At 40.5% G+C, this 26,092-nt stretch overlaps 2 protein-coding genes, 1 long non-coding RNA gene and 2 other non-coding genes across 5 annotated transcripts in view; 4 read left to right on the top strand and 1 right to left on the bottom strand.

Moving 5' to 3' along the window:
- LOC124384612 (eukaryotic translation initiation factor 4 gamma 1-like) overlaps window positions 1-1,580 on the top strand; it is a 31,308-nt gene extending 29,728 nt beyond the window's left edge. Inside the window, exons 8-11 of the mRNA XM_046847608.1 lie at window positions 88-213; window positions 1,053-1,164; window positions 1,332-1,446; window positions 1,547-1,580. Of these exons, the coding sequence (XP_046703564.1) occupies window positions 88-213; window positions 1,053-1,164; window positions 1,332-1,435 (342 nt within the window). The 3' untranslated portion in view covers window positions 1,436-1,446; window positions 1,547-1,580. The remainder of the gene's footprint in view (window positions 1-87; window positions 214-1,052; window positions 1,165-1,331; window positions 1,447-1,546) is intronic.
- Window positions 1,581-2,092: 512 nt separating this feature from the next.
- On the top strand, window positions 2,093-3,084 carry LOC124384683. Its single transcript, XR_006925468.1, has 4 exons — window positions 2,093-2,109; window positions 2,205-2,286; window positions 2,401-2,499; window positions 3,025-3,084. It is a non-coding gene; the product is annotated as an uncharacterized LOC124384683 (long non-coding RNA).
- A 765-nt stretch (window positions 3,085-3,849) lies between these two features.
- LOC124384635 lies at window positions 3,850-22,731 on the top strand. Its single transcript, XM_046847656.1, has 5 exons — window positions 3,850-3,905; window positions 8,701-8,916; window positions 9,232-9,716; window positions 21,469-21,619; window positions 22,703-22,731. The coding sequence occupies exons 2-5, from the start codon at window positions 8,703-8,705 to the stop codon at window positions 22,729-22,731; spliced, it is 879 nt and encodes a 292-aa protein (XP_046703612.1). The 5' UTR covers window positions 3,850-3,905; window positions 8,701-8,702.
- On the bottom strand, window positions 11,318-11,390 carry trnav-cac. The gene has a single exon. It is a non-coding gene; the product is annotated as a tRNA-Val (tRNA).
- On the top strand, window positions 11,547-11,618 carry trnag-ucc. The gene has a single exon. It is a non-coding gene; the product is annotated as a tRNA-Gly (tRNA).
- Window positions 22,732-26,092: the final 3,361 nt, after the last annotated feature.

The raw sequence follows: 26,092 nt of genomic DNA, 5'->3' as shown, positions 1-26,092 counted from the left end.
GTGCTTACTCTTTGTTTCAGTACTGGTTTATTTACTGAGTAATGAACCTATTTATCTCTGATCATGTGCTATTTATTTCCCATTAGGATCGTTGTCCGAGATCCTAACCAGGACAACAAGGACATCACGGAGGAGATCATATCAAAAGCTGGCAGGAGTCGGAAGCCCACTCTGCCAGTGGGAAATGTCTTTTCCGTCCCTATGCCTCTGCAGGTAACAGTCACACACGCATTCATAGAGGAAGCAGATTCTTCTGGCTAATAGCTCACCAGTCTTCCTCCGTATATTTGCCTGTATTACCATTTCCCTTTTCCACTATTTTTTACTCATGTGTGCAATCTGTTCTTCCTAATTCTGATTATCCTCACACTTTCCACCTCAAATCCCAGCAACTGGACCAAGTGGTGGAAAATGAGCGTGGTGACCGCTCGTACCTCGGAAAACTCGTACATTAATGCACTCGTAGATCAAAGTACCACTGTAGCTGTGAAAGGAAGGAGGAAGACAGTGAACAATGACTTACTTGGTCGGCTACTGTTTAGATACAAGCCGTTGTAGTGTGTTGAGTCTGGGTGAAGGGAGAGCTCACTAACTCCAGTTACAACAGAAATCATATAAGCACAGACACGTTTCCAAAACTCCTGCTTTTTTAATTTTGTTTGCAACAGCGTTATGGGTTAGTCAAAGACACTTAGAAAAGAGCATCAGAAAATAAAAAGGACATAATCCTCGGTCTCCACACACGCAGTAATACCAGAAGTATGCAGTGTGGGTCTTTTCCCAAAATACCGCTCTGCTCCTAATAGAAGCGCAACATATTTCACCCGTTACACCGTGTGTAACATGTCTTTCATTAAAGCCTGTGTAAAGTACATTAGTGTAGACACCTGCAGCTTATAAACAAGTGCGGCTTATTAATGTTCAAAATAAAAATATTTGTAAAATTCAGGCTTGTATAAGGGTGCGCTTTATAGTCCGGAAATTACGGTACACTTTTTCTACCAGGTTTATAAGAAGCGTTCTTATTTGAACTGAATTGTGTTTGTGTGTAGTTTCCAGCAGATGATAAGATTTATTTGGGACCGAATTTCGGGGGACGACGGCTGAACTGGAAGAACGGCTGCGATGGAGAAACTAGCGCTAGAGCCACATCCGGAGCATCAGGTGAGTCTGTAGTGAATGTAGTCTGTGTTCTTTTTCAGCTCTCTCCTGTGTTCATGTTGTGAAAATATTCAAAGCAGGTTGTGATTGTAGGTGTTGTTCTTGAAACTAAATTCAGTTTAAAGCATGAGCATTTTTAGTCATGACACATCATGTCTCTTGTGTTTCAGTAAAACTGGACGCAGTGCCAGACTCGACTACAAACAAGCTGCGCTATCAGAGGAGGAAATGGAGAAACGCTCTAAATCCATTATTGAGGAGTTTCTACACATAAATGATTACAAAGTAATGATCTCATGCAGTGTCTTATGATCACATTTAGTTGAATACACATCGGTTATTATCTTGTTACTGCATCACATAATCGTGGTGGGTTCGTGTGCAGGAGGTCTCGCATTGCGTGGAGGAACTGGACCAGGCGGGATGCTATGCGTTTTTGTTCGGGTGGGTGTGGAGACCACGCTGGAGCGAAACCAGATCACACGTGACCACGTGGGTCATCTGTTCCATCAGCTGCTGCAGGCTGGGATCCTCTCCACATCTCAGTTTTTTAAAGGGTGAGTGACATTCCTGCACCACACAGCTCCGTCTCCCACTGGCGCCAGAGACACTACTGTCTGCGTCATGAGATGTCCACAGCTTGATGACATATTTACACCCAATGGGGTTATTGTTAGCATTATTTTGAATACGCTTGCTTTTACATTTGGTCATTTTCACAGAATTTTATAAGAGAATCAGAATCCTTTAATAAGACTTTTGTCTGTGTTTTTTTTTTTTGCTCTCTTTTCCCCCATTTTCTTACCTCTCCTTGTTTACACAGGTTCTCAGAAACCCTCGAGATAGCAGATGATATGGCGATTGACATTCCTTATGTATGGCAGTACATAGCAGAGCTCGTTAACCCTGTGCTTCAGGAAGGAGGAATCTCTTGAGAGAATTATTAATGTATTTACAGTTACATTTGAGACTTTACATATACATTTTTTGCTGGAAAGGAAGTTGGTGTTTGTTTTTAATTGGTAATTTCTTGTGAATTCCAGTGAATTTAGCAAACCACTACTTCCTGTGGCAAGAGCCGGCATATTATTTGCAGAAATATTGCAGCTTCTCTGCAAACAAATGGTGAGCTGTGAGATCTTCTATAGAACATGACTGAAAAAAGGAAAGTGTTTTGTCATACTAGTTGAAAAAGGTTCTTTTTTGTTCAAGTCATTGCTGTGTTTTTCTTCACTTTAGAGCCAAAAGGAAGTGGAGGCCTTATGGAGGGACTCTAAACTGAGCTGGGCTGATTTTCTTCCTGAAACCGTGGATGGGAACAACTTCATTACTGAGCAGGTGAGCTGTTGGCTGCACACTAGATTTAGACTCCACTGGAAGATCTGGACCAAACAGGATCCAGTGGGCAGTAGATTTTCTACTACTTCAGTAATAATAATAGAAGAGCTGAGTAAAAGTGACAGCATAGTTATTTTATGAAATCATTTCGCTTGAAAATTGATTTGAAATACTATTGTTTATGTCTGATCTAATCGCTTAGCTCGGCATATTTTTGGCTGGTTGTTACAGAGGGCTTTTAAAAATGAGCAATAATCAATATGGGTTAAAAATCATACTGTGATCAATTTCATTTGTTAGTATAAGAACATTGTCAGTGAACTCAAATGGCAGCTCGTCTGATCAGAAAAGAGAAAAGTGTTTGTGTTTGTGGTGTAAAAAGCAGTGTGTTGGTTGGGTAGACTTGATGCAGTTTTATTTCTAAACCAGCACAAATGCTGCCTTTAAGAAGAACATCTTCAGAGGGGTTTTTTCTCGTCCTGGTACCATAAGTGTAGATAAACATAGGTTGTGTTTAATTGAGAGCCCTGATGAAGTCTGATGACCTGAAGAGGGTGGAGCTGAGACTTCAGACAGCAGACGGACTTCTGAGGAGGAACATCAGCACCACACGAGAGGTTAGAGGTCACCCAACCTGTAATTAATCCTGGAGGAATTAAGTGTGATTAGAGAGATAGTGATTTAAATGTATTAATGCAGCTGTGTGTGTGTGTGTGTGTGTGTGTGTGTGTGTGTGTGTGTGTGTGTGTGTGTGTGTGTGTGTGTGTGTGTGTGTGTGTACTGAAAAATGTATTTAATTTGTTTGTTGTGTGAATTGCCAATTTATTACTATTTATATATTGTATTTATGTATTTATTTGTAAATGTATTTACTGTAAACTCTTATTAAAGATAAAGTAAGTGCAGATTGTTGTTAGTTATTTATCTTTTTAGGTGGCAGCAGGATGGGGCAGGTCATGACGTGGAAAGGAGACTCTCTGCTTGCAGGCTTCCTGTGACGTAGCTTCCTGTGTTTGACTGTGTTTTAAACAAACTTTACTATTTATCTCTCCTTTTTTCCTCTTTTAATAATCCTAAATAGTTTTTGTCTTCCTGTCTTGTGCCTGTAGTTAGTTAACTCGACTATCACTAGTGTTGACTATATTCATTCCTCTCACTTTATCACATCTTTGAATCTTAACTCTATCTGCTTGTTTGAGTTGCAAACGGTGGAGCTGAAGATGGAGGCTTTGGAGAAACAGGCAAAGCATGCCCAGCTGCGAGAGCGGAAAGCGGCGCTGGAAACATCCCGGGCGGACGCTCACTCGTCCCAGGTAAATTCCCGGGTTGAATCTAACGCTCCCAGCACCTCAACTCCGCGTGTTTCTCTGCCCAGGTCCAGCGCACCTACAACGCGGCCCGCCCGGGTATCGTTCACTGGTGCACCACGGACCCTGGATGCTGCAGCAGCGGAAGACATGAGCCAAGCCCCGGTCAAGACCGAGAACCGCTTCACCCCTCTCCGCGAGACGGAGCGCCATACTGTGATTCTTGGAGATTCTATCGTCCGGCATGTCCGCGCTATCGGAGACAAAGGTAAGGTGCACACTGCTGTTTTCCTGGTGCTCGTGTTCTCGATGTCGCTGCGCAGGTACCCGCGATCCTGAACGAGAACTGCAGCGGTTGTTCTCCATGCTGAAACGAACGACACCCGGCTGAGGCAAACTGAGATCTTAAGGAGGGATTTCAGGATCCTGGTGGAGACGGTAAGCAGCACATCACCCACAACGAGGATCATAGTGTCAGGACCTCTTCCCACTTACCAGCGAGGGGCTGAGAAGTTTAGTAGACTCTTTGCACTAAATGAATGGTTACAGTCATGGTGTCGAGAGCACAAACTTTTCTTTATTAATAACTGGAACTGTTTCTGGGAGCGTCCGAGGTTCTTCCGCCTGATGGCCTGCACCCCAGCAGAGTTGGAGCAGCAGTGCTATCAGATAACATCTCTAGGATACTTCACAACATCTGACTGGTAAGACATCAGGAAATTTATATTGACTATATATTTATAGAACAAACCAAATAGTTACAAGTTCACACACAGCAGTTTATAGAAACCGTATCTATTCCTCGTGTAGTAAAACCAAAAATTAAATACACAAGATCCAGAAATAATCTTATTGCAGTTAAAACTGAAAAATGCCAGATAAGCAAACACCAAAAGTTCTAAAGTTTGTTTTTAACATTAGATCACTTGCACCGAAGCTACAGACAGGCGCTAAAAGCTGCTAGAGCTGAACACCTGAGCAAACTCATAGAAAACAACAAAACAATCCTAGGTTCCTTTTCAGTACAGTAGCTAAATTAACTACAAATCAGGGATCTGAAAAATGTTTAGTAGTGAGGACTTTATTAATTTCTTCACTGAAAAAAATTATAGTATTAGAAAAACAATTGTGGCGGTCCAACCTCTGACAGCATCTCCTGACACAATCTCACCTACAACTCCACATCTACACTGTTTTACATGTACAGGACAGGAAGAGCTGTATAATGTTATTACCAAAGCTAAATTAACAACATGTCAGTTAGATCCCATTCCTACTGATCTATTGAAGAAAGTGTTATATACAGCTGGTGAGCATCTTCTCAATATTATTAACTCCTCACTATCTTCAGGTCACGTCCCTAAATCAAGTTAGCAGTTATTAAGCCCCTCATTAAGAAACCTCATTTGGATCCAAACACGCTATCGAATTACAGACCCATTTCAAATCTCCCATTTATGTCTAAGATTTTAGAAAAGATTGTCGCTGCCCAGTTATGTTCCCACTTACAAGAAAAAGAATTTCAGTCAGGTTTTAGGCCCCATCATAGCAGACATATGCACATACCTGCCCTAGTTAAAATCACTAATGACCTGTTTTTAGCTTCAGACCAAGGCTTCATCTAGCTGTTAGTTTTACTAGATCTTAGTGCTGCATTCGACACTATAGATCGTGATCTCCTCCTAGATCCTACCTGTCCAATCGTTACCATTTCGTATACTTAAATGGAGAACTATCAAGGTAAATGCTAGTTAATTATGGCGTGCCACAAGGTTCAGTTCTAGGACCCCTGCTCTTAACAATATGCATGCTTCACTTAGGAAATATTATTAGAAGGCATGGAATTAGCTTCCACTGTTATGCTGATGATACCCAGCTATATATCTCATCTAAACCAGGCGATACAGCTCAATTAACTCGCATAACTGAGTGTGTTAAAGAAATAAGAGATTGGATGACCCATAACTTTCTACTATTAAATTTGATAAGACGGCGATTTTGCTTATTGGCCCAAAAACCAGTAAATAGAAGCTCCAGCATCTCAACCTGCATTAAGAAGGATGTTCTGTAACTACTAGTTTAACAGGAAAAGACCTGGGAGTTATTTTAGACAGCAACTTGTCTTTTAATAATCATATCAACCAAGTTACAAAAACAGCCTTCTTTCACCTTAGAAATATTTCTAAGCTAAGAAACATGTCATCTATATCTGATGCAGAGAAGCTCATCCATGCGTTCATGACCTTCAGAATAGACTACTGTAATGTTTTACTAGGTGGATGTCCTGCATCATTAATAAACAAGCTTCAGTTAGTTCAGAATGCGGCAGCAAGAGTTCTTACAAGGTCAAGAAATATGATCATATAACCCCAATCTTATCGTTCCTGCACTGGCTTCCTGTTAAGTTTGAATAGACTACAAACTACTACTTCTTACTTATAAAGCACTTAATGGTTTGGCTTCCATGTATCTAACCAGTCTTTTAACATGATACAATCCGTCACGCTCCCTGAGATCTCAAAACTCTGGATTTCTAGTAGTTCCTAGAATAGCAAAGTCCACTAAAGGCGGTAGATCATTCTCACATTTAGCTCCTAAACTCTGGAATAGTCTTCCTCACAGTGTTCGGGGCTCAGACACACTCTCCCAGTTTAAGTGCAGATTAAAACGTATCTTTTAGCAATGCCTACACATAACACACATCACATATCATAACCTTGTGCTCCAGAACATCTGATCACATGCACATTATCAACTTGTGCTGTTAATATCATGAACAGCAGCTACGCTAATTCCTCTCCACTGCTTCTCTTTCTCTCCCCATCCCGAGACACCCTGAGGTTTGGCCAGCTCCAGTCACCTCCCACCTCATGAAGATTATGGACCTTTAAAGAAGTTGATGCCGAACTCGCAAACATCCCGAACCATCTAGAGACGTACCAGTGCCAATTGAATCCCACATCATGTGTGGAGTTTTGACATTGGACCTTCTGGAGTGTTTAAAGGCTCTGGCATGGAGAAGCTGGTGTTTTGGATCTGTGATGATCACAAATGTTGAGCTATTTTATGAGTTGCTCAGTAGCTCCTAGTTTTATAACCATAAAGACTGTATAAGACTGTAGAAAGAACATTTACTTATAATCACACACTCCCGTGCTCATGTTAATTCTCTCTCCAGTGTTCTGTATTGTTGAAAGATTTATGATCAAACTCTTGATGCCACCCAAATGAGGATGGGTTCCTCTCAAGGTTTCTTCCTCATAACATCTAAGGAGTTTTTCCTTGCCACAGTCACCACGGCTGCTCATCAGGGATAAACACACACCATTCACCTTGACTGTTGTTTTCTGTAAAGCTGCTTTGAGACAATGTCTGTTGTAAAAAACGCTATAGAAATAAACTTAACTTGACTTGACTTGAATTTTAAGGAATTTGGCCATGACAAAGTTTTTTCAGAACTCCTGAATGATTTGAAAGTACTAGAGGAGAATGGCATAATGATGGCAGACAAAACTGTTGTGATGGGAGCTCTCTACTGCATTGCTGGAGACAACCTGGGCTCTTATTGTATTGGGGGTTTACAGAAAATTTTAGTTCATCAGTGTACTTATGCAGATATTGTCTGTTAACTCAAACTGAATTTCAGAGTGCTGATCCAGCAGTCTGGGAGGAGTTCAGAGGACTCCAGAAACCTATAGATCTGCCACAGAACAGCTGGAAAGAGAAGACGTGTCAGAAGTACAGGGGATAAAGTTCAGGTCTGTGTTTAATTCTTTACAAAACTTTGATGTTTGTACACCTGGCATGCCCCCATGTCTTGGTCATGACATTTTTGATGGTGTCCTCTCATATTATCTCGCTCTTTACCTCAAATATTTCATCTGCACAAATAAATGGTTCACTTACACAGTTCTGAACAGACGCATCAAGCAATTTAAATACAAAGGAACAGATACTTTATCCAAGCCTTGTGAGGTCAGTCCAAAAACATTGAAACTTAGTGGACAAGCTGTTCAAAATAGGAACTTCTTGAGACTTTTACCTCTAGTAATTGGAGACAAAGTATAAAACCCTCAAGATGATGTCTGGCAGTTAATGTTGCCGCTCAAGGACATCATTGACTTAATTTGTGCTCAGCAAATTTCCAAGGCCCAGGTTACTTATCTGAATGCTCTCATCCAAGAATATTTGGAAACCAGAAAGGCATTGTTTCCTAATACCAACTTAAAACCTAAACACCATTACTTACGACATTATCCAGGGCTGATCCTAAAATTTGGCTCTCATCAGGCTTTAGACGATGCGCTTTGAGAGCAAACACAGTTACTTCAAAAGATGCACAAGGCATCTAAAAATGTCAAAAACCTGTGCTTGACTCTTTCAGAGAGACATCAAATGTTCCAGGACTTCCTTTCTGCTGGGTCAGTCAGTCCTCCAGCATTGCAAATAAAAGATGGCTCAGCATTTTACTTGGAGCTTTACAGTGAGCAAGTTAAAGACACAGTCCTACATTTTGGTTTTACTGAAAGAAATACAAAGATTCCAGTAGATGTTCAGTACAATGGCCTTGCTTACAGGAAGGGCCAGTTTTTTGTCATGAAGTATGATGAGTCAGTGGAGTTTGGTGAACTTCTGCTGATTTTTGTTAAGGATGATTCAGCTTTTCATTTTCTCATGAGAGTTTATGATGCTGAATTTATTTCTTACTACCACATGTACTCAGTAAAAAAGACAGAGTGCAGACTCATCAGTGAACTGATTGACTTGTGGCCATTGTCATCTTATGTGAAAAATGGTTATCAGATTATTCCACTGAAGCACAGCATCTTGTCAGACTGAATGCCTTCATTTCATTGGACCAGAGACCAAACTCTTTGTGTGTGTGTCTTCACAGATATGGCTGAATCACAGCTGCTAAAGAACATAGGGGATGTGATAGCAGGAGTGCTTCCGGACCTTCCTGATCAACTTGTTAAGTCCGTTGAAGATACTTTGAAAACACTTGGTGCAGCAACCACAGATAATTTAAAGAACATGACAGAAAACGATTTGCTGCCAGTGTTAAAGCCCATACAAGCACGAAGACTGGATGCTGCCTGGACCCAAAATAGTGAGTATAGAACAATGTCACCACACCACCCAATGGCACACTTGTTAACATGGTGTTAAGGTTAGAATATGAATCTTTATGAGTCTAATGATGATGTGATCATCATTATTTCCTGAATAAATAAATGTTGTTATTATGCAATAGGGGGCTGTTTCAAAAATTGTAATTTTTAAAATGCAATCTGTTAGACAAATTACATTTAGTTTTTACTATTTGTGTAACCTTAATGTCTCCAAATGCGTCTATACAGTGTGTAATTTAGCAAAACAGAAAAAGCATTACTCAATGTTTAATGCTTTCATATCTTCTTTTTAGTCTCCGGGACTTCAACACCAAAATCTGTGCATTCATCTCCAGTGGTTGTCTTTCCCTCTGCACCCTCAATTTCTTCTTCACCAGCATCATCCACCTCTACATCATCTTCAGGAATCTGTACACCATTAATACCAAACTGCTTAGAGCGATTTGAAATCCCATGGCAGAGGCTCCCTGAGGAGTTAATACAGAACTTGGAAAGACAGAAAAGACCAAGTGCAAGACAACGAAGAGAAATGGTGAGGATCGTGGTCTCTGAAATGATGAAGATTTGCAAGAATCCAACCAAACACAACTTCTCAAGCTTCAGACTGAAAGAGGTCAGTCCAGTGTTCGTTTCCAAGAAGTCATTGAGATGCTGCTTCTTTTACTGGCTCATTTTGATGAGAAGGAAGAGCTTCTGTTCCACTGTTTTGAGACGACAAGCCTTGCAGAGGATGTTCAGATGGAGAAAGTGCCACCAACACCTTTCATTATTGTTTGTGGTAAGTAAATAGATGTTTTCTGATCAAATTTTCTGATGTAACTGCAATGTTATTGTACTCTTGACTTGTTTAGTTTTGTTATTTCATTTCCCACAATTTGTATCACATTTTATGTAGTCCAGAGGACTTCAATACATTCAGTCATTTCTTCATTCTCACACACATTCACTAGCTTACGTACTGAAACACTGGCTAACACAAGCTCAGAAGCTCAGCCAGTAAGATCATTCATCCTATGATGGATGTAACTATTGAAGATGGATCCTGCCTTAATTGGTAATAAAAAAAGAACTAAATACATGGCTTGATTACATGGCACTTTTATTAAATTTTCCCTTTTATTTCCAATCTTATTGTTTAATAATTACTTTCCTTTTTATGTAATATTTTTATTTGGCACATTAATTACTTTATCAAGCCATTTTTTATTTGTTTACTACCAATATTGGCAGCGTTCATCCTCCAATTTGTTTCAAGTATCTGCATTATATATATAACTGACATTGAAGCCTCTGTTATTAAACGTTTGAATTATTATATTTTATTATTATTCCCAGGTTCCTCCTGCTTCGCTGCTGAGACATTCATGTTGAGCATCGACAAGAAGATTGTCAACGACCACATCACAACCTTCACCTCCGCCATCTGCCTGATGTTTGGCAGTTATTACTGCTTTAACATACACTACCCAGTGGAACTACGATCAACACTGGAGTTTCTCCAACGCTAATATTCTGTTTTTATGAACACCTTTTATGGATTTATCAAACGTATCAATTTGATATCCATCTCAGGTTGTTCATTTTCTCAATCTTTCTCTCACTCTATTTTTCCCATAAAGGTGTTTCTTTTCCATAAATCCTGAGAGGCACCGAGGTTGAATCCAAGAAGAAAAAAGTGTTGAGTCAATCCCAGAGTCCTCACTCTCATCTCAGACATTGCTGACCATGAGTGGATCTAGTGCTCCCCCTCTTGTTGTGGACAATGTGATAAAGGTGTGTTACAGACTCTACAGATGTTTTTGTTGTTGAAACAATTGTTACACTTCTGAATGTCAGTGAAAAGTTTTTAACAATTTGGAGTTTTACTAAACAAGATTTGTTAAAGTTCCTGTTCATTTTTTTTGCTTGTTAGTTCCAGGAGTTTCTTAGATGATAATTTTCCTACAGTAATTGTGCATTCTAATGATGTAAAAAGGGGCTGCATGTACATCACTAGCTAGCATTTTATAAATCAAACACTTCTGTAAAGTTTTCCTTTTTTTCAGTTACATGATGCAGTTTGAAGATGTAGAGTTTCAGCTTTACTGCACAGTTCTGTGTGTAAAATAAGTCAAAGTCATTTTTTTCCAGGAATTTCTTGAATTCAGATTTTATTAAAATAGAAAAATAGTTTATTTTCCTATAACTGCATTTGCATATTTTAAAATAAGGAACATTTAACTTGTTTGAACATTTTTGTAGTTTAAACAGCAGCAATAACACTTAAAGCACTACACTACAGAAACAATATAAAAGAAAGTTTTCTACATTTCTCTAATGCTGTCGAGTAACACAGTTTACAGGCCTAAGAATGTAACACTAGCTTCAAAATCACAACCTTGTTTCTGCCTGGTGTAGAACCAGGGACCTTTCACGTGTGAGGCGAACGTGATGACCACTACACTACAGAAACTACCGCAGGGAAAAGCTTCTTGGTCACTGTTTGCACTTTTACATACATTCACAGTTGCAGTAGAGCAGGAGAATGAACCAGTTTGCTGAGAAGTTCAAAACAACTAACGTTCTTCTAGCATGGATTCATTCGGCAACATTCGCCCCTGCCAGCGTGGCGTTGGTGGTATAGTGGTAAGCATAGCTGCCTTCCAAGCAGTTGACCCGGGTTCGATTCCCGGCCAACGCAAAACCTTTAGTGATTATGTTCAGTTGCCAAAGTAACAACCTCTAAGCAGTCTTGTTTTTATTTGCTTCCCTTGAACATTTGGCGTTTGTGTATTAGATGGTCCCGCCTGTCATCATAGACACCGGCAAAACATTTCAAAATCACATAGCTTCTTCTTCTTATTATTATTATTATTATCCAATTATTTTTTTATTGATGCATTCAAACAGAAAGACACTCAGGCGGGAAAGACAATGGAACAGTGTTTAATTGTTAACAGGTGAATGAAAGAAAAAAAATAATAATAAAACAAAATAAAAGATTTGCACCTAAGTACATTAACACTCTCAAGGATATATGTTTTTCTTTCTCCTTTCTACATCTACCAAGAAGTCAGGGGCAAGAGGAAGAGCTCAAAAAGGCTAAACAAAGAGAACAGGATTTTTTTTTTCCCGTTCCTCTTTCTCTTATGTGATAAGAATGGTTGCCAGGTGGTGTAAAACTTTTCTGTAATACCAAGTAATGTAAATCTGATCTTTTCTATTTGAATAAACTGAGACAGGTCATGTATCTAATGAGAAGAACTGTGTGGGTGAGGATTCTTCCAGTTCAGTAATATAAGTCTCTTTGCTACTATTAAACAAAAGGCGAGCATGTTTGATTGTGAGGATGACAAGGAGGGATTTGTGGGGTTGAGTCCAAATAATGCTATTAGGGGACATGGTTTAATATCTAAAATGAAGTATTCAGAGATTGATTTAAAAATTGATGTCCAGAAAGAGGTCAAGGCTGGGCAAAGCCAAAAGTATGATAAAGAGTAGCCGAGCCGACACCGATCACAAGTTGGATCCAAACCAGGGTTAATTTTAGATAGTTTGGTCTTTGTCCAATACAACCCAGCCATTATGGGGGCACAAGCCAGTGCACTCTTAGTGCCGGTCCCAAGCCCGGGTAAATGGGGAGGGTTGCGTTAGGAAGGGCATCCAGCGTAAAACATGTGCCAAATCAAATATGCGGATCACAAATGAGAATTTCATACCGGATCGGTCGAGGCCCGGGTTAACAACGACCGCCACAGGTATCGTTAGCCGACAGGGTACCGGTGGAAATTGGGCTACTGTTGGCCGAAGGAGGAGAAGGAGAGGAGGAAGACGTCTACAGAGACGGCAGGAAAAGGAGCAGTGTAGGAGAGTAGAGGTTCGGGTTGGTACTTTAAATGTTGGTACTATGACGGGTAAAGGGAGAGATAGCTGATATGATGGAGAGGAGAAAGGTAGATATGCTGTGTGTTCAGGAGACCAAGTGGAAAGGGAGTAAGGCCAGGAACATTGGAGGTGGGTTTAAACTGTTTTATCATGGTGTGGATGGAAAGAGAAATGGTGTAGGGGTGATTCTGAAGGAAGAGTACAGTAAGAGTGTAGTAGAGGTGAAGAGAGTTTCTGATAGGGTGATGATCGTGAAGGTGGAAGTTGAAGGATGATGATAAATGTCATCAGTGCCTATGCTCCACAAGTTGGCTGTGAGATGGAGGAAAAGGAAAGATTCTGGAGTGAATTAGATGAAGTGGTAGATGGTGTACCTAGGAAAGAACGATTGGTGATTGGGGCAGACTTTAATAGGCATGTAGGTGAAGGGAACAGAGGTGATGAGGAGGTGATGGGTAGGTATGGTTTTAAGGAGAGGAATGTGGAAGGGCAGATGGTGGTAGATTTTGCTAAAAGGATGGAAATGGCAGTGGTGAACACGTATTTTAAGAAGAAGGAGGATCATAGGGTGACGATAAGAGTGGAGGAAGGTGCACACAGGTGGACTATGTGCTATGCAGGAGATGCAATCTGAAGGAGATTGGAGACTGTAAGGTGTTGGCGGGGGACAGTGTAGCTAGACAGCATTGGATAGTGGTCTGTAGGATGGTTTTGGAGGCGAAGAAGAAGAGGAGGAAAGTAAGGATTGAAAGAAGAATAAGATGGTGGAAACTGAAGGAGGAAGAGTGTAGTGTGAGGTTCAGGGAAGAGGTCAGACAGGGGCTTGGTGGTGGTGAAGAGGTGCGGATGATTGGGCAACTACTGCAGGAGTGATGAGGGAGGCAGCTAGAAAAGTACTTGGTGTGACATCTGGAAATAGAAAGCAAGACAAGGAGACGTGGTGGTGGAATAAGGAAGTGCAGGAGAGCATTAGGGGAAAGAGGTTGGCAAAACAGAAGTGGGATCGACAGAGTGATGAGAAAAGTAGGCAGGATTACAAGGAGATGCGGCAGCAGGTAAAAAGGGATGTGGCGAAAGCCAAGGAAAAGGCATATGAGGAGCTGTATAAGAGGTTGGACACTAAGGAAGGAGAAAAGGATTTATACCGATTGGCCAGGCAGAGGGACCGAGCTGGGAAGGATGTACTGCAAGTTAGAACAATAAAGGATGGAGAGGGAAATGTGTTGACTAGTGAGGAGAGTGTGTTGAGAAGGTGGAGGGAGTATTTTGAGCAGCTGATGAATGAGGAAAATCACAGAGAGAGAAGGTTGGATGATGTGGAGTTGGTGAAGCAGGATGTAGATAGTATTAGTAAGGAGGAAGTGAGAGCAGCAATTAAGAGGATGAAGAATGGAAAGTCGGTTGGACCAGATGACATACCGGTAGAAGCGTGGAGATGTTTAGGAGAGATGGCAGTGGAGTTTTTAACCAGATTGTTTAACAAGATTCTGGAAGGGGAGAGGATGCCTGAGGAATGGAGAAGGAGTGTGCTGGTACCAATCTTTAAGCATAAGGAGATGTGCAGACCTGCAGTAACTACAGGGGAATTAAGTTGATCAGTCACACCATGAAGTTATGGGAAAGAGTAGTGGAAGCCAGGCTGAGAGAAGAGGTGACCATCTGTGAGCAACAGTATGGTTTCATGCCAAGGAAGAGCACCACAGATGCCTTATTTGCTTTGAGGATGTTGATGGAGAAGTATAGAGAAGGACAGAAGGAATTGCATTGTGTATTTGTGGATTTAGAGAAAGCGTCGACAGAGTGCCAAGAGAGGAGTTGTGGTATTGTATGAGGAAGTCAGGTGTGTCAGAGAAGTATGTGAGGGTGGTGAAGGACATGTATGAGGACAGTGTGACGGCAGTGAAGTGTGCAGTAGGTACGACAGACTGGTTCAGGGTGAAGGTTGGACTGCATCAAGGATCGACCCTTAGCCCTTTCCTGTTTGCAGTGGTGATGGACAGGTTGACGGACGAGGTCAGACAGGAGTCTCCTGGACTATGATGTTTGCAGATGATATTGTGATTTGTGGTGAGAGTAGAGAGCAGGTTGAGAAGAGCCTGGAGAGGTGGAGATATGCGCTGGAGAGAAGGGGAATGAAAGTCAGTAGGAGTAAGACAGAGTACATGTGTGTGAATGAGAGGGAGGGCAGTGGGTGATGGTTGTAGGGAAAAGAGGTGAAGATGGTGGAGGAGTTCAGGTACCTGGGGTCAACAGTGCAAAGTAATGGAGAGTGTGTTGAGAAGGTGGAGGGAGTATTTTGAGCAGCTGATGAATGAGGAAAATCACAGAGAGAGAAGGTTGGATGATGTGGAGTTGGTGAAGCAGGATGTAGATAGTATTAGTAAGGAGGAAGTGAGAGCAGCAATTAAGAGGATGAAGAATGGAAAGTCGGTTGGACCAGATGACATACCGGTAGAAGCGTGGAGATGTTTAGGAGAGATGGCAGTGGAGTTTTTAACCAGATTGTTTAACAAGATTCTGGAAGGGAGAGGATGCCTGAGGAATGGAGAAGGAGTGTGCTGGTACCAATCTTTAAGCATAAGGAGATGTGCAGACCTGCAGTAACTACAGGGGAATTAAGTTGATCAGTCACACCATGAAGTTATGGGAAAGAGTAGTGGAAGCCAGGCTGAGAGAAGAGGTGACCATCTGTGAGCAACAGTATGGTTTCATGCCAAGGAAGAGCACCACAGATGCCTTATTTGCTTTGAGGATGTTGATGGAGAAGTATAGAGAAGGACAGAAGGAATTGCATTGTGTATTTGTGGATTTAGAGAAAGCGTCGACAGAGTGCCAAGAGAGGAGTTGTGGTATTGTATGAGGAAGTCAGGTGTGTCAGAGAAGTATGTGAGGGTGGTGAAGGACATGTATGAGGACAGTGTGACGGCAGTGAAGTGTGCAGTAGGTACGACAGACTGGTTCAGGGTGAAGGTTGGACTGCATCAAGGATCGACCCTTAGCCCTTTCCTGTTTGCAGTGGTGATGGACAGGTTGACGGACGAGGTCAGACAGGAGTCTCCTGGACTATGATGTTTGCCGACGGAGCAATTGCAATTCCCTGATTTTGTATTTTTGTATGTTTGTCACATGTTAATGTTTCAGATCATCAACCTCATTTAAATATTAGTAAACGATAACACAAGTGAACATGCAGTTTTATTATTGAGAAAACAAAATCCAAAACTACATGCCCCTGTGTGAAAAAGTGTTTGCCCCTAAACCTAATAATTGGTTGAAGAAGAAGAAGAAGAAGAAGAAGAAGAAGAAGAAGAAGAAGAAGAAGAAGAAGAAGAAGAAGAAGAAGAAGAAGAAGAAGAAGAAGAAGAAGAAGAAGAAGAAGAAGAAGAAGAAGAAGAAGAAGAAGAAGAAGAAGAAGAAGAAGAAGAAGAAGAAGAAGAAGAAGAAGAAGAAGAAGAAGAAGAAGAAGAAGAAGAAGAAGAAGAAGAAGAAGAAGAAGAAGAAGAAGAAGAAGAAGAAGAAGAAGAAGAAGAAGAAGAAGAAGAAGAAGAAGAAGAAGAAGAAGAAGAAGAAGAAGAAGAAGAAGAAGAAGAAGAAGAAGAAGAAGAAGAAGAAGAAGAAGAAGAAGAAGAAGAAGAAGAAGAAGAAGAAGAAGAAGAAGAAGAAGAAGAAGAAGAAGAAGAAGAAGAAGAAGAAGAAGAAGAAGAAGAAGAAGAAGAAGAAGAAGAAGAAGAAGAAGAAGAAGAAGAAGAAGAAGAAGAAGAAGAAGAAGAAGAAGAAGAAGAAGGTCTTGTCCAATACACTCTATGCAACAATTTAAACTGTATTAACGAATGACGGGCGATATAGAGGAGGAATGTACACGACCAAGAGCCTTGGACCATTCTTCATCCGTGAAATTATAATTAAGGTCCAATTCCCAGTTACTCTTTATTTTAGAAAGCGATGAAGAGCCCGATTGAACAATGAATGAAATAATAGTTTTATAAATATTGGAGACAGTACCCTTACAAAGTTTTGTTTCTAAAACTCGATCAATCTCTTGTTTAGGAGGTGGGTGCAGGAAATGAGAGGATGTGTTCCTTACAAAATCACGAATTTGGAGATATCGGAAAAAATGAGTTTTATGGAGGTTGCATTTTTCTGACAGGTAGGAAAAAGTGACAAATGTATTCTCCTGAAAAAGATCATTCATGTTTACAATGCCCCTTCTAAACCACAGTGCAAAGGATCTGTCCGAAATAGAGGGTAGAAAGGAGGGGTTTTTATATATAGGAGACAGACCTGATGCTGCCTGGAAACCGAAATGTTTTCTAAATTGTTTCCAGATTTTAAGGCTTTGTAGAACTAAAGGATTGGAGGAGTAATTGGATGTCTTCAACGCTAATGAAGAGCGTAATAAAGCATGCAGAGGCACATGAGGACGGACGAGGTCAGACAGGAGTCTTTCCGTGGACTATGATGTTTGCCGACGGAGCAATTGCAATTCCCTGATTTTGTATTTTTTTGTATGTTTGTCACATGTTAATGTTTCAGATCATCAACCTCATTTAAATATTAGTAAACGATAACACAAGTGAACATGCAGTTTTTATTATTGAGAAAAACAAAATCCAAAACTACATGCCCCTGTGTGAAAAAGTGTTTGCCCCCTAAACCTAATAATTGGTTGGGCCGCCCTTAGCAGCAACAACTGCAATCAGGCGTTTGTGATAACTTGTGATGAGTCTGTTACAGCGCTGTGGAGGAATTTTGGTCACTCATCTATGCAGAATTGTTGTAATTCAGCCACATTGGAGGGTTTTTAAGCACAAACCTTCTTTTGGAAGTCATGTCACAGCATCTCAATAGGATTCAGGTCAGGACTTTGACTAGGCCACTCCAAAGTCTTCATTTTGTCTTTCCTCAGCCATTCAGAGGTGGACTTGCTGGTGTGTTTTGGATCATTGTCCTGCTGCAGACCCCAAGTTCACTTCAGCTTGAAGTCACAAACAGATTCTCCTTCAGGATTTTTTAGTAAACAGCAGAATTCATGGATCCATTTATTACAGCAAGTCTTCCAGGTCCTGAAGCAGCAAAACAGCCCCAGACCATCACACTACCACCACCATATTTCACTGTTGGTATGACGCTCTTTTTCTCAAATGCGGTGTTACTTTTCTGCAAGGCATGATGGGACACACACCTTACAAAGAGTTAAACTTTCGAGTATTTTCCCAAAAGTCTTGGGGATCATCCAGATGTTTTCTGGCAAAACTAAGACGAGCCTTTATGTTCTTTTTGCTCAGCAGCTGTTTTCGTCTTGGATCTCTGCCGTGTAGATCGTTTTTGCCGTCTCTTTCTCATGGTGGAGTCATGAACACTGACCTTAACTGAGGCAAGTGAGGCTGCAGTTCTTTGGATGTTGTTGTGGGGTCTTTTGTGACCTCTTGGATGAGTGGTCTCTGTGCTCTTGGGGTAATTTTGGTCAGCGGGCCACTCCTGGGAAGGTCACTGTTCCATGTTTTTGCCATGTGTGAATAATTTCTTTCAATTGAAGTGATAAAGTTAGCACAGTTTTAACAGGGGGGCAAACACTTTTTCACACAGGGCCATGTAGTTTTGGATTTTGTTTCCCCTTCATTTAAAATCTGCATGCCGTGTTCACTTGTGTATCTTTTACTAATATTTAAATTAGTTTGACGATCTGAAACATTAAAGTGTGACAAACATGCAAATAAACAGTGTTGGGCGGTAACGCGTTACTTTTGACAGTAACTAATACTGTAACGTGTTACTTTTAAAAATAAAGTAACTCCGTTACCATTACCGTATGGTGCGTTACCCGTTACTTTTTTAAATGAATGAATTTGGGCTGAAGTGTAGACTACAGCCTAACCAGCTTACAGCAGCGTCGCATTGTAGGATTGGTGGATGAACCACTGTAAACACGAAGAAGACGCGCTGTGGGCGTGTCTCCGTTTATTCAGGTCTGTGCGGCAGTAATGGCGAGTCGAGGCGAGAGCAAGACGAGTTTCTCAAAGTGGAAATATGCTCATTATTTCACTTTAGTTGAGTATAAAGACAAAAAATGTCAAATGTAAGCTGTGTCTTTCTGGTTCGAAGCTCGTATCTACTGCGATAAACAGCAACTCCAATCTGCAAGCTCCTCCAGAATCTACATGCCTCGACAAGCTAGAAGCTAACCCGGTGTTCTGTTTTCATACTTCAGCTGTGAAAGGAACATGTTTAAGAGCTCAACACAACAGCAGAAGCCACTTTAGTTTTTGATTGTGAATACAGTGGAACCCGGTTATCTCGACAACCCTATTAAGTCGACGTTTTTGAAGTGGAACCCCAAATTCTCGCTTTTTCTAAGCATTTTTTATCGGTTATGTCGACTTTTTATGTCACGAACCCTAATATCTCGAGCACAAGGGGGGAAAAATTTGCCATTTAACGTCGGTTATCTCGGTGCAGCCGCAGAAGAACTCGCGAAATGTGGCTGAAAAATCAAGTCTTACAGCTGCTACAGGTGTTGTTGTGTATACTGGTGAACCACGCTGAAGGGGGCCGAAGGTGGCGTGGCAGGTGGATTCCTGACAGATAAACATGTACTGTATGTATTTTTATAGCATGCCTTCATCAAACAAATCGCGGCAACGCTGTTGTGTAAAAAAAAACCTTCAAAAACACGTGCATGCACAATCTCATTTATTAACGCACATCGTGTACATACAGAAATTTTAAGCACGTTAATATATTGCCGCCATTGTGATTTTTGTTTATCTCGATCATCGGTTACCTCGATGCTTTTTGGCGACCCCCTAGGACATCGACATAACCGGGTTCCACTGTATATTATTCAGCTTGTTTTGTTATTTATTTCAGAAATGCTTGTGATATATTCAGTTTGTGCTGCTCTGACTTTAATAAAATAGTGTTTAAAAATGACTTTGTGTTTAAGTCAGTTTTGTGTTTGTATAAACCATAACACATAAAAGGCATTAATGGGAACATTAAAGAAGGTTCTTTAAAAAAGTAACTAAAAGTTACTTTTAACAGTAACACATTACTTTTGGTGTAAATAATCAACTAAGTAATTGAGTAGGAAATTAAAATCAGAGGCTCAAGAGCATGTCTCCACTGTGGGTCAAACCCAAGACCTTCTGCATGTAAAACAGACATGATGACCACTACACTCCAGTATTAACAATCAATGACTGTTTCTTCCAATGTTATAAATCACTATATACTGCTCCTTTATCTGCTGACACTTCAACATTAGAGGCCTTTTTCAAAATGTATGTATTCCTACAATAAGTGTAGGTACAGCATTACAATTGGATGAGTTTATATCTGATACAGAAATAGCCTTAGCAAGTCTGCCTTCTGGTAAATCACCTGGACCAGGATACGAAAATCTTAGCAAAACTCTGACCTGCCGTCTGGAGAAAGTTCTGCCTTGTGTTATTTCACCTGAACAAACAGTCTTCATCAAGAACAGATACTCTTCTTGTAATATTGGGCATATGTTGAATGTTATATAGTACAGACCAAAAGTTTGGACACACCTTCTCATTCAAAGAGTTTTCTTTATTTTCATGACTATGAAAATTGTAGATTCACACTGAAGGCATCAAAACTATGAATTAACACATGTGGAATTATATATGGAATTATATACATAACAAAAAGTGTGAAACAACTGAAAATGTCATATTCTAGGTTTTCAAAGTAGCCACCTTTTGCTTTGATTACTGCTTTGCACACTCTTGGCATTCTCTTGATGAGCTTCAAGAGGTAGTCACCTGAAATGGTCTTCCAACTGTCTTGAAGGAGTTCCCCGAGATGCTTGGCACTTGTTGGCCCTTTGCCTTCACTCTGCGGTCCAGCTCACCCCTAAACCATCTCGATTGGGTTCAGGTCCGGTGACTGTGGAGGCCAGGTCATCTGGCGCAGCACCCCATCACTCTCCTTCTTGGTCAAATAGCCCTTGATGCCTTCAGTGTGACTCTACAATTTTCATAGTCATGAAAATAAAGAAAACTCTTTGAATGAGAAGGTGTGTCCATACTTTGGTCTGTACTGTATATAACCCATCTCTATCTGACACTTCTTTAGAGGTGGAGGAGCAGAAGGTTGAGAAGCAGAAGGTGGAGGATCAAAAAGAACAGGCTGAAGTCCTTTGGACTTTTGGAGACTTTAGAGAATGTGAGAAAATGTATAACTGTGTGTAGATAATCAGGTAAAATATTATTTATGAGTCTGACTTTGTTGAAGGTGTTTATGTCTCACCATAAATCTGATTATCACGAATCACACAGCACAACTTACTCAAAAGTCTAATGCTGAATGCTTCCTGTTTTTTAACCTAAAGAAATGTAAATGAAGTGATGAACACACTGGATGTTGTTGTTCTGTAGACAGTCACACTGCTGCTGAGAAATCTGGACTGTACTGTGGATGACGGACGTGTACGAAGTGTTCCTGAGATTTGGGACTGTCCTCACTGCACACGTCATTTATAACTACTGATCCTTACATTTTCCTTCTTCCCAGTAACTTGGGGTTTCCTCCCTGTACTCAGCTGGAGTATTTTCTGAATGTGGAGAGCTCTGATATTGTGAACCTCTAACACGTTTGATGTGCACTCTTTGCTTTGTGTTTCTGCTCGCTGTCCCGTACAGGTCATGATGGAGAACGGACGCTCAAAAGGCATCGGGTGTGTGACGTTTTCATCTCCTGATGAGGCTCGAGTAGACATCATGGAGATGAACGGCAGGGTGCTGGGCAGCAGGACTGTGTACTTAAGTCCCTCTCAGACCACCCAGGGACGAAGTCACGGCATGAAGGTAGAAACCATCTTGCCTTCAAAACCCTGCCCAGACCCAAGACCCAACGCCAACAAGAACATCCATCCACAGAGTGAGTCAAAGCCGTCCGATTAGTTTTGTGTTAAGTGCAGTTAAAGATTTAAAACAGAAGAGAACTTTTCATGTTAGCAAAATTTACCTTCTGATTGGATGCTAACATGAGATGATTGTCTGCATCTACAGATGTTCCAGTTGCAAATCCTGGAAAAGAAAACCAGCAGCAGTGGAACAGGCGATTCACACCACAGCCTCTCAGACTGGACACACAGGAACTATTCTGATTCTATTTCCAGTGTGTTTTATAGAGACCTTCATGATCTGGAGCAGGTTTTGGTCACAGCTGTGTTTGGTCACATGTAATAATTGGTTTAATACTGAGTGATTGATCAGTGTGTATTATTAAAGTCAGCAATGCAAACACACACATGCACTCAAACATTGGATGCTGAATTTGTTCTGTTTTCTGTAGGAATGAGGATTAGATCCTCTATTATACCAGAACCAGTGTACACTTGCAGCAAGTTTCTGCTCTCAGAAAATGACCTTTAAATAAAAGTGCTTCATTGTTCATTCACCAGTGAGACCAGAACCTTGTTAATAAAAGAACACAGCTGTTCTGTTTATATTATGGGATACAGACAGTGCTTGTTATTTCTCATGGTTTTCTACATGAGAGTGATGTAAAGCTCATGTTTTTGCTTTCTGTATCTCCTCACTCACTTCTACAGGTGGTACTGCACAATGGACGGTCCAAAGGCTTTGGATTTGTCTGATATTCCTCTCTGGATGAAGACACTAATGCCATCAGAGAGTTGAATGGAAAGCTGGTGAGCAGGAGGTCACTGTGTATCACTATGGCTGAGCAGTGGACAGAGCAGCCGCCACACCAAGCCCTACCTCCATCCATCCAGGAACATGCAGTGGTTCCATCTACAGCGTAAGTCATACTGTCCTCATAATGTCCTACAAAACTTTACTAAACACACACTGTGTACCGGTCAAACACACACATTATGTAAAGTAACACATCTCTGTTTTTCTCTTTCAGGTCATCGTGCTGTCGGTCTGTTCCACTGAATTCATCATTTTATTTATTTTGCTTTTCATTATTATTTCTTTCTCTTTTTTACAGAAATAGTTTTATTACTGTAAATAAATATGTAAATAACTAACAGTAATGAAGGTGTTTCATTATTGATCATTCATAAAATTCCCTCTTAATACATGAGAACTTTCATTAGAACTGAAAGAGACGGTGCTGTGAAAAGAGAACAGTAATAACAGAGTTGTGTTCGTGAAAACCCTGAAACAGATCATGTAAATACACTACTCTGACGCTGACACCATTTATTTAATGGATGAATAAAATTGATCTGAAATAAATTCAAATATTTAAGCTGTAATACTGCACTGTATTTAACTTATTATTATTATTATTATTATTATTATTATTATTATTATATATTGTTATAATTTTAAATGTATTGATAGATTTTATTTTGAAACTTTATATTTTGATGTTTTATTTCAGTTAATAAATTTTTTATTGTATTTCATTTGTGTCGGTTTATGTTCTAATCTCTAATATACACTAAAAGCCTTTATATTTATAAATGTGTATTTAAATCACAGATATTAAAAAATTAATAATATGTAAAAAGATCTGATATCTACCAAAATAATCACTCAGTGTTGATTTAAGATGTTTGGACATTTATTCAGCTCATAAATCCTATAAAACATGCAGCATTAAACATGAACTTCCAGCAGATGAACATCTCATAATACTGTCTGGAAGTGAGAAATGTACAGGTTGTTTTTACTCCATACACATGAACTTACTTTGATCAGAAACACAATCATACTCCAAATCAATTCATCAATAAAGTCAATAAAAGAATCCCAAACTGCTGTGTGTCTTGTCCTCGCTATTAATGACGTCATTAGAGCTCCACTACTTCTAATTACCTGCTGTGACAGTGAGCTCTAATACACATCACACTGCCACCTACTGGTCATTTATGATTCTGCAACATTCATAGAGTCACTCCGGTCAACTTCCGGTTCTCAACTCGGATTCACTCGCTTTATACACAGTTTACAGCCGTTTTTATCTTATTTATGACTGTAATATCGCTCTTCTCTCAGGAACAACAGAAAAGCTGTGAAGACATGATATTTTATCCGCTCTTTACCTCTGTAATGTGCGCATGCGCATAGTGTCAGGTTAAAAGAGACCGGGTTACGTCACAGACGGAGGGCGGGGCATCTGCCTGTGACGTCACAGTAAGGCAACGTCTATAATTGGAAACGCGTCTCTGTTTCTCTCATTTCCAAGGTTTTTGCTTGTGAGTAAAGAGGCATAAACATGGAGCTCTTCAGAAGGTTGAGAGAGTTTTTTCAAACCAGAAGAACAAAGAAAACTAAGCAGATTGCTGAAATGAAGGAGAAGCTGGAACACATGGAGAAAGTAGTGAAAGACTTGGATGCATTTTCTCTTCTAATGATAGAGAAGATAACAGAAGAGAAAGAAGAGAAAGCCATTCTGCTACAGACGGTGCAAAAGCTGGAGGCTACTTTGGCTTCTGAGCGAAAGCAGCAGGAACAGGATATAACTGAGAGAAGCCAGAGCTGGGCGAGAGAACAAAAACAACTGGAGGAACGTGTTGCTCAGCTTGAGGTCACTTTGGATCAGACCACCATGGAGCTCCAGTCTTCCCTGAAAATCAATGAGGAACTGGAGAAAACTGTGGACCGTGAGAGAGAGAGCTGGACCAGAGAACAAAAGAAAGTGGAGGAACATGTTGCTCAGCTTGAGGTCACTTTGGAACAGACCACCATGGAGCTCCAGTCTTCCTGAAAATCCATGAGGAACTGGAGAAAACTGTGGACCGTGAGAGAGAGAGCTGGACCAGAGAACAAAAGAAAGTGGAGGAACATGTTGCTCAGCTTGAGGTCACTTTGGAACAGACCACCATGGAGCTCCAGGATACTCAGAATCACTGTGAGAAGTAAAAATAGTGCAGAGCAGGAAAGCGATTATTTGATCAGAGAGAAAGAGCGACTGGAGGAATGTGTTGCTCAGTTTGAGCCCGCGTTGGATTTTAAAGAAAAACAGGAGGATGAAAGAGAGAAAACTAAACTTGACATAGAGGAGAGGAACAACTTACAGCTTCAGACCAACAGGGGGCTCCAGGATACCCAGAATCTCTGTGAGGAAGAAAAGAAGACTTCAGAGAATAAAACAGATCATTATATGAGAGTCCGAGAGCGATGGGAGGAAATTGTTGCTCAGCTGAGACAAGAAAACATTCAAAAGAAAAGGAGAAATAGAAAAAGAAGACGACAAGAGAAACAGAGAGTCTGAACATGCCTTTTTCCTCTTTCTGTTTCTCTTATGGCTATTTATGATAGTTTTACACTTATAGTCAATAGTATAAAGCTGAGTGTAAAGCTATTGTATCTTGTAGATTGTCTCGTCTTTTGATCATTTTTTATTTCTGTCTTGTCAAATCTTTTTTTTTATCTTTTTTTAAATCTTGATTTTAATCTTTTACTACAAAGAGTCACAATAAACACTAATAACAACCATTATTTTTGTCTTCCTTACAAACGCGTATGACCTCCTCATGGATTCTTCCACTTAGTTTATATCCTCTTGTGGGGCAGGGGCTGTGGCTCGGGGTCATAATGCTGAGGGGAGGGAGGTCAGGAGGAGAGGAAACTGGTCCTCAGTGCCACATTGTGCAAAACACCACACACCCTGATAATCTTACACACTTTTTCCGGGTGGTATAGAAGTCTTCCACCTGAGACATCCAGAGCTCCACATCTGCATTTCTGGAGGTGAGGAGCGTCTGAGGGGTGAAGCCTCTGTCACCTGTCATATTATAGACTACATCAGGACAATGTTTACAATTTCTACATATTGTTAAAGTCACCAAGAAGCCAGTCATCACGTCCTGCAGCTGCATAGATCACATAGATCCAGGAGCACAGCTGTAGGAATCTAAATCAGATTATTATTCAGTCATCATCATGGGCCGAGAAATCATCATGGTCCCTGGAGACTCTTTCTCTCCTTAATCTTCCATTGGTGTAATCCTCCAGCAGTGCCATCATGCAGCATTACACACGGGGGTCACCACAGCATTTATATGTTTACAGTAATTACACTGATCATTAACACCTTGGCAAAATCAGCATGAATTAGTGGCATCATCACCAGTGATACAATTTGAAGATGAAAATGTGACATGTGAACACGTTTCTTCATGCCAGTTTTGTCATGAACATCATTATAGTTAGGACTGAAAATGAGAACATAAAGAGAGTAACGACTGTGTGAGAGCGTAATGGCTGCATTTCCAGATTTATTGAAGGAAAATATGTCGTTATTTACACTGTGTTCTGCAGTTATCTAATGGTAGGGATTTGA

This window comes from Silurus meridionalis, chromosome 4 (assembly GCF_014805685.1).
Source record: "Silurus meridionalis isolate SWU-2019-XX chromosome 4, ASM1480568v1, whole genome shotgun sequence".
NCBI classification, from domain to species: Eukaryota; Metazoa; Chordata; class Actinopteri; order Siluriformes; family Siluridae; genus Silurus; species Silurus meridionalis.
The sequence above is the reverse complement of the archived record's forward strand: the minus strand, read 5'-3'. Positions and strand labels throughout refer to the sequence as shown.

Excerpts from the sequence above, each read along its gene's own strand:
- LOC124384635 (XM_046847656.1), top strand. The coding sequence starts at position 8,703 with ATGGCTGAATCACAGCTGCTAAAGAACATAGGGGATGTGATAGCAGGA. Across the intron at positions 9,717-21,468 it reads ACCTTTCATTATTGTTTGTG|GTCATGATGGAGAACGGACG; the intron begins GTAAGTAAATAG and ends TGTCCCGTACAG. Across the intron at positions 21,620-22,702 it reads TCAGACCACCCAGGGACGAA|GTCATCGTGCTGTCGGTCTG; the intron begins GTCACGGCATGA and ends TTTCTCTTTCAG.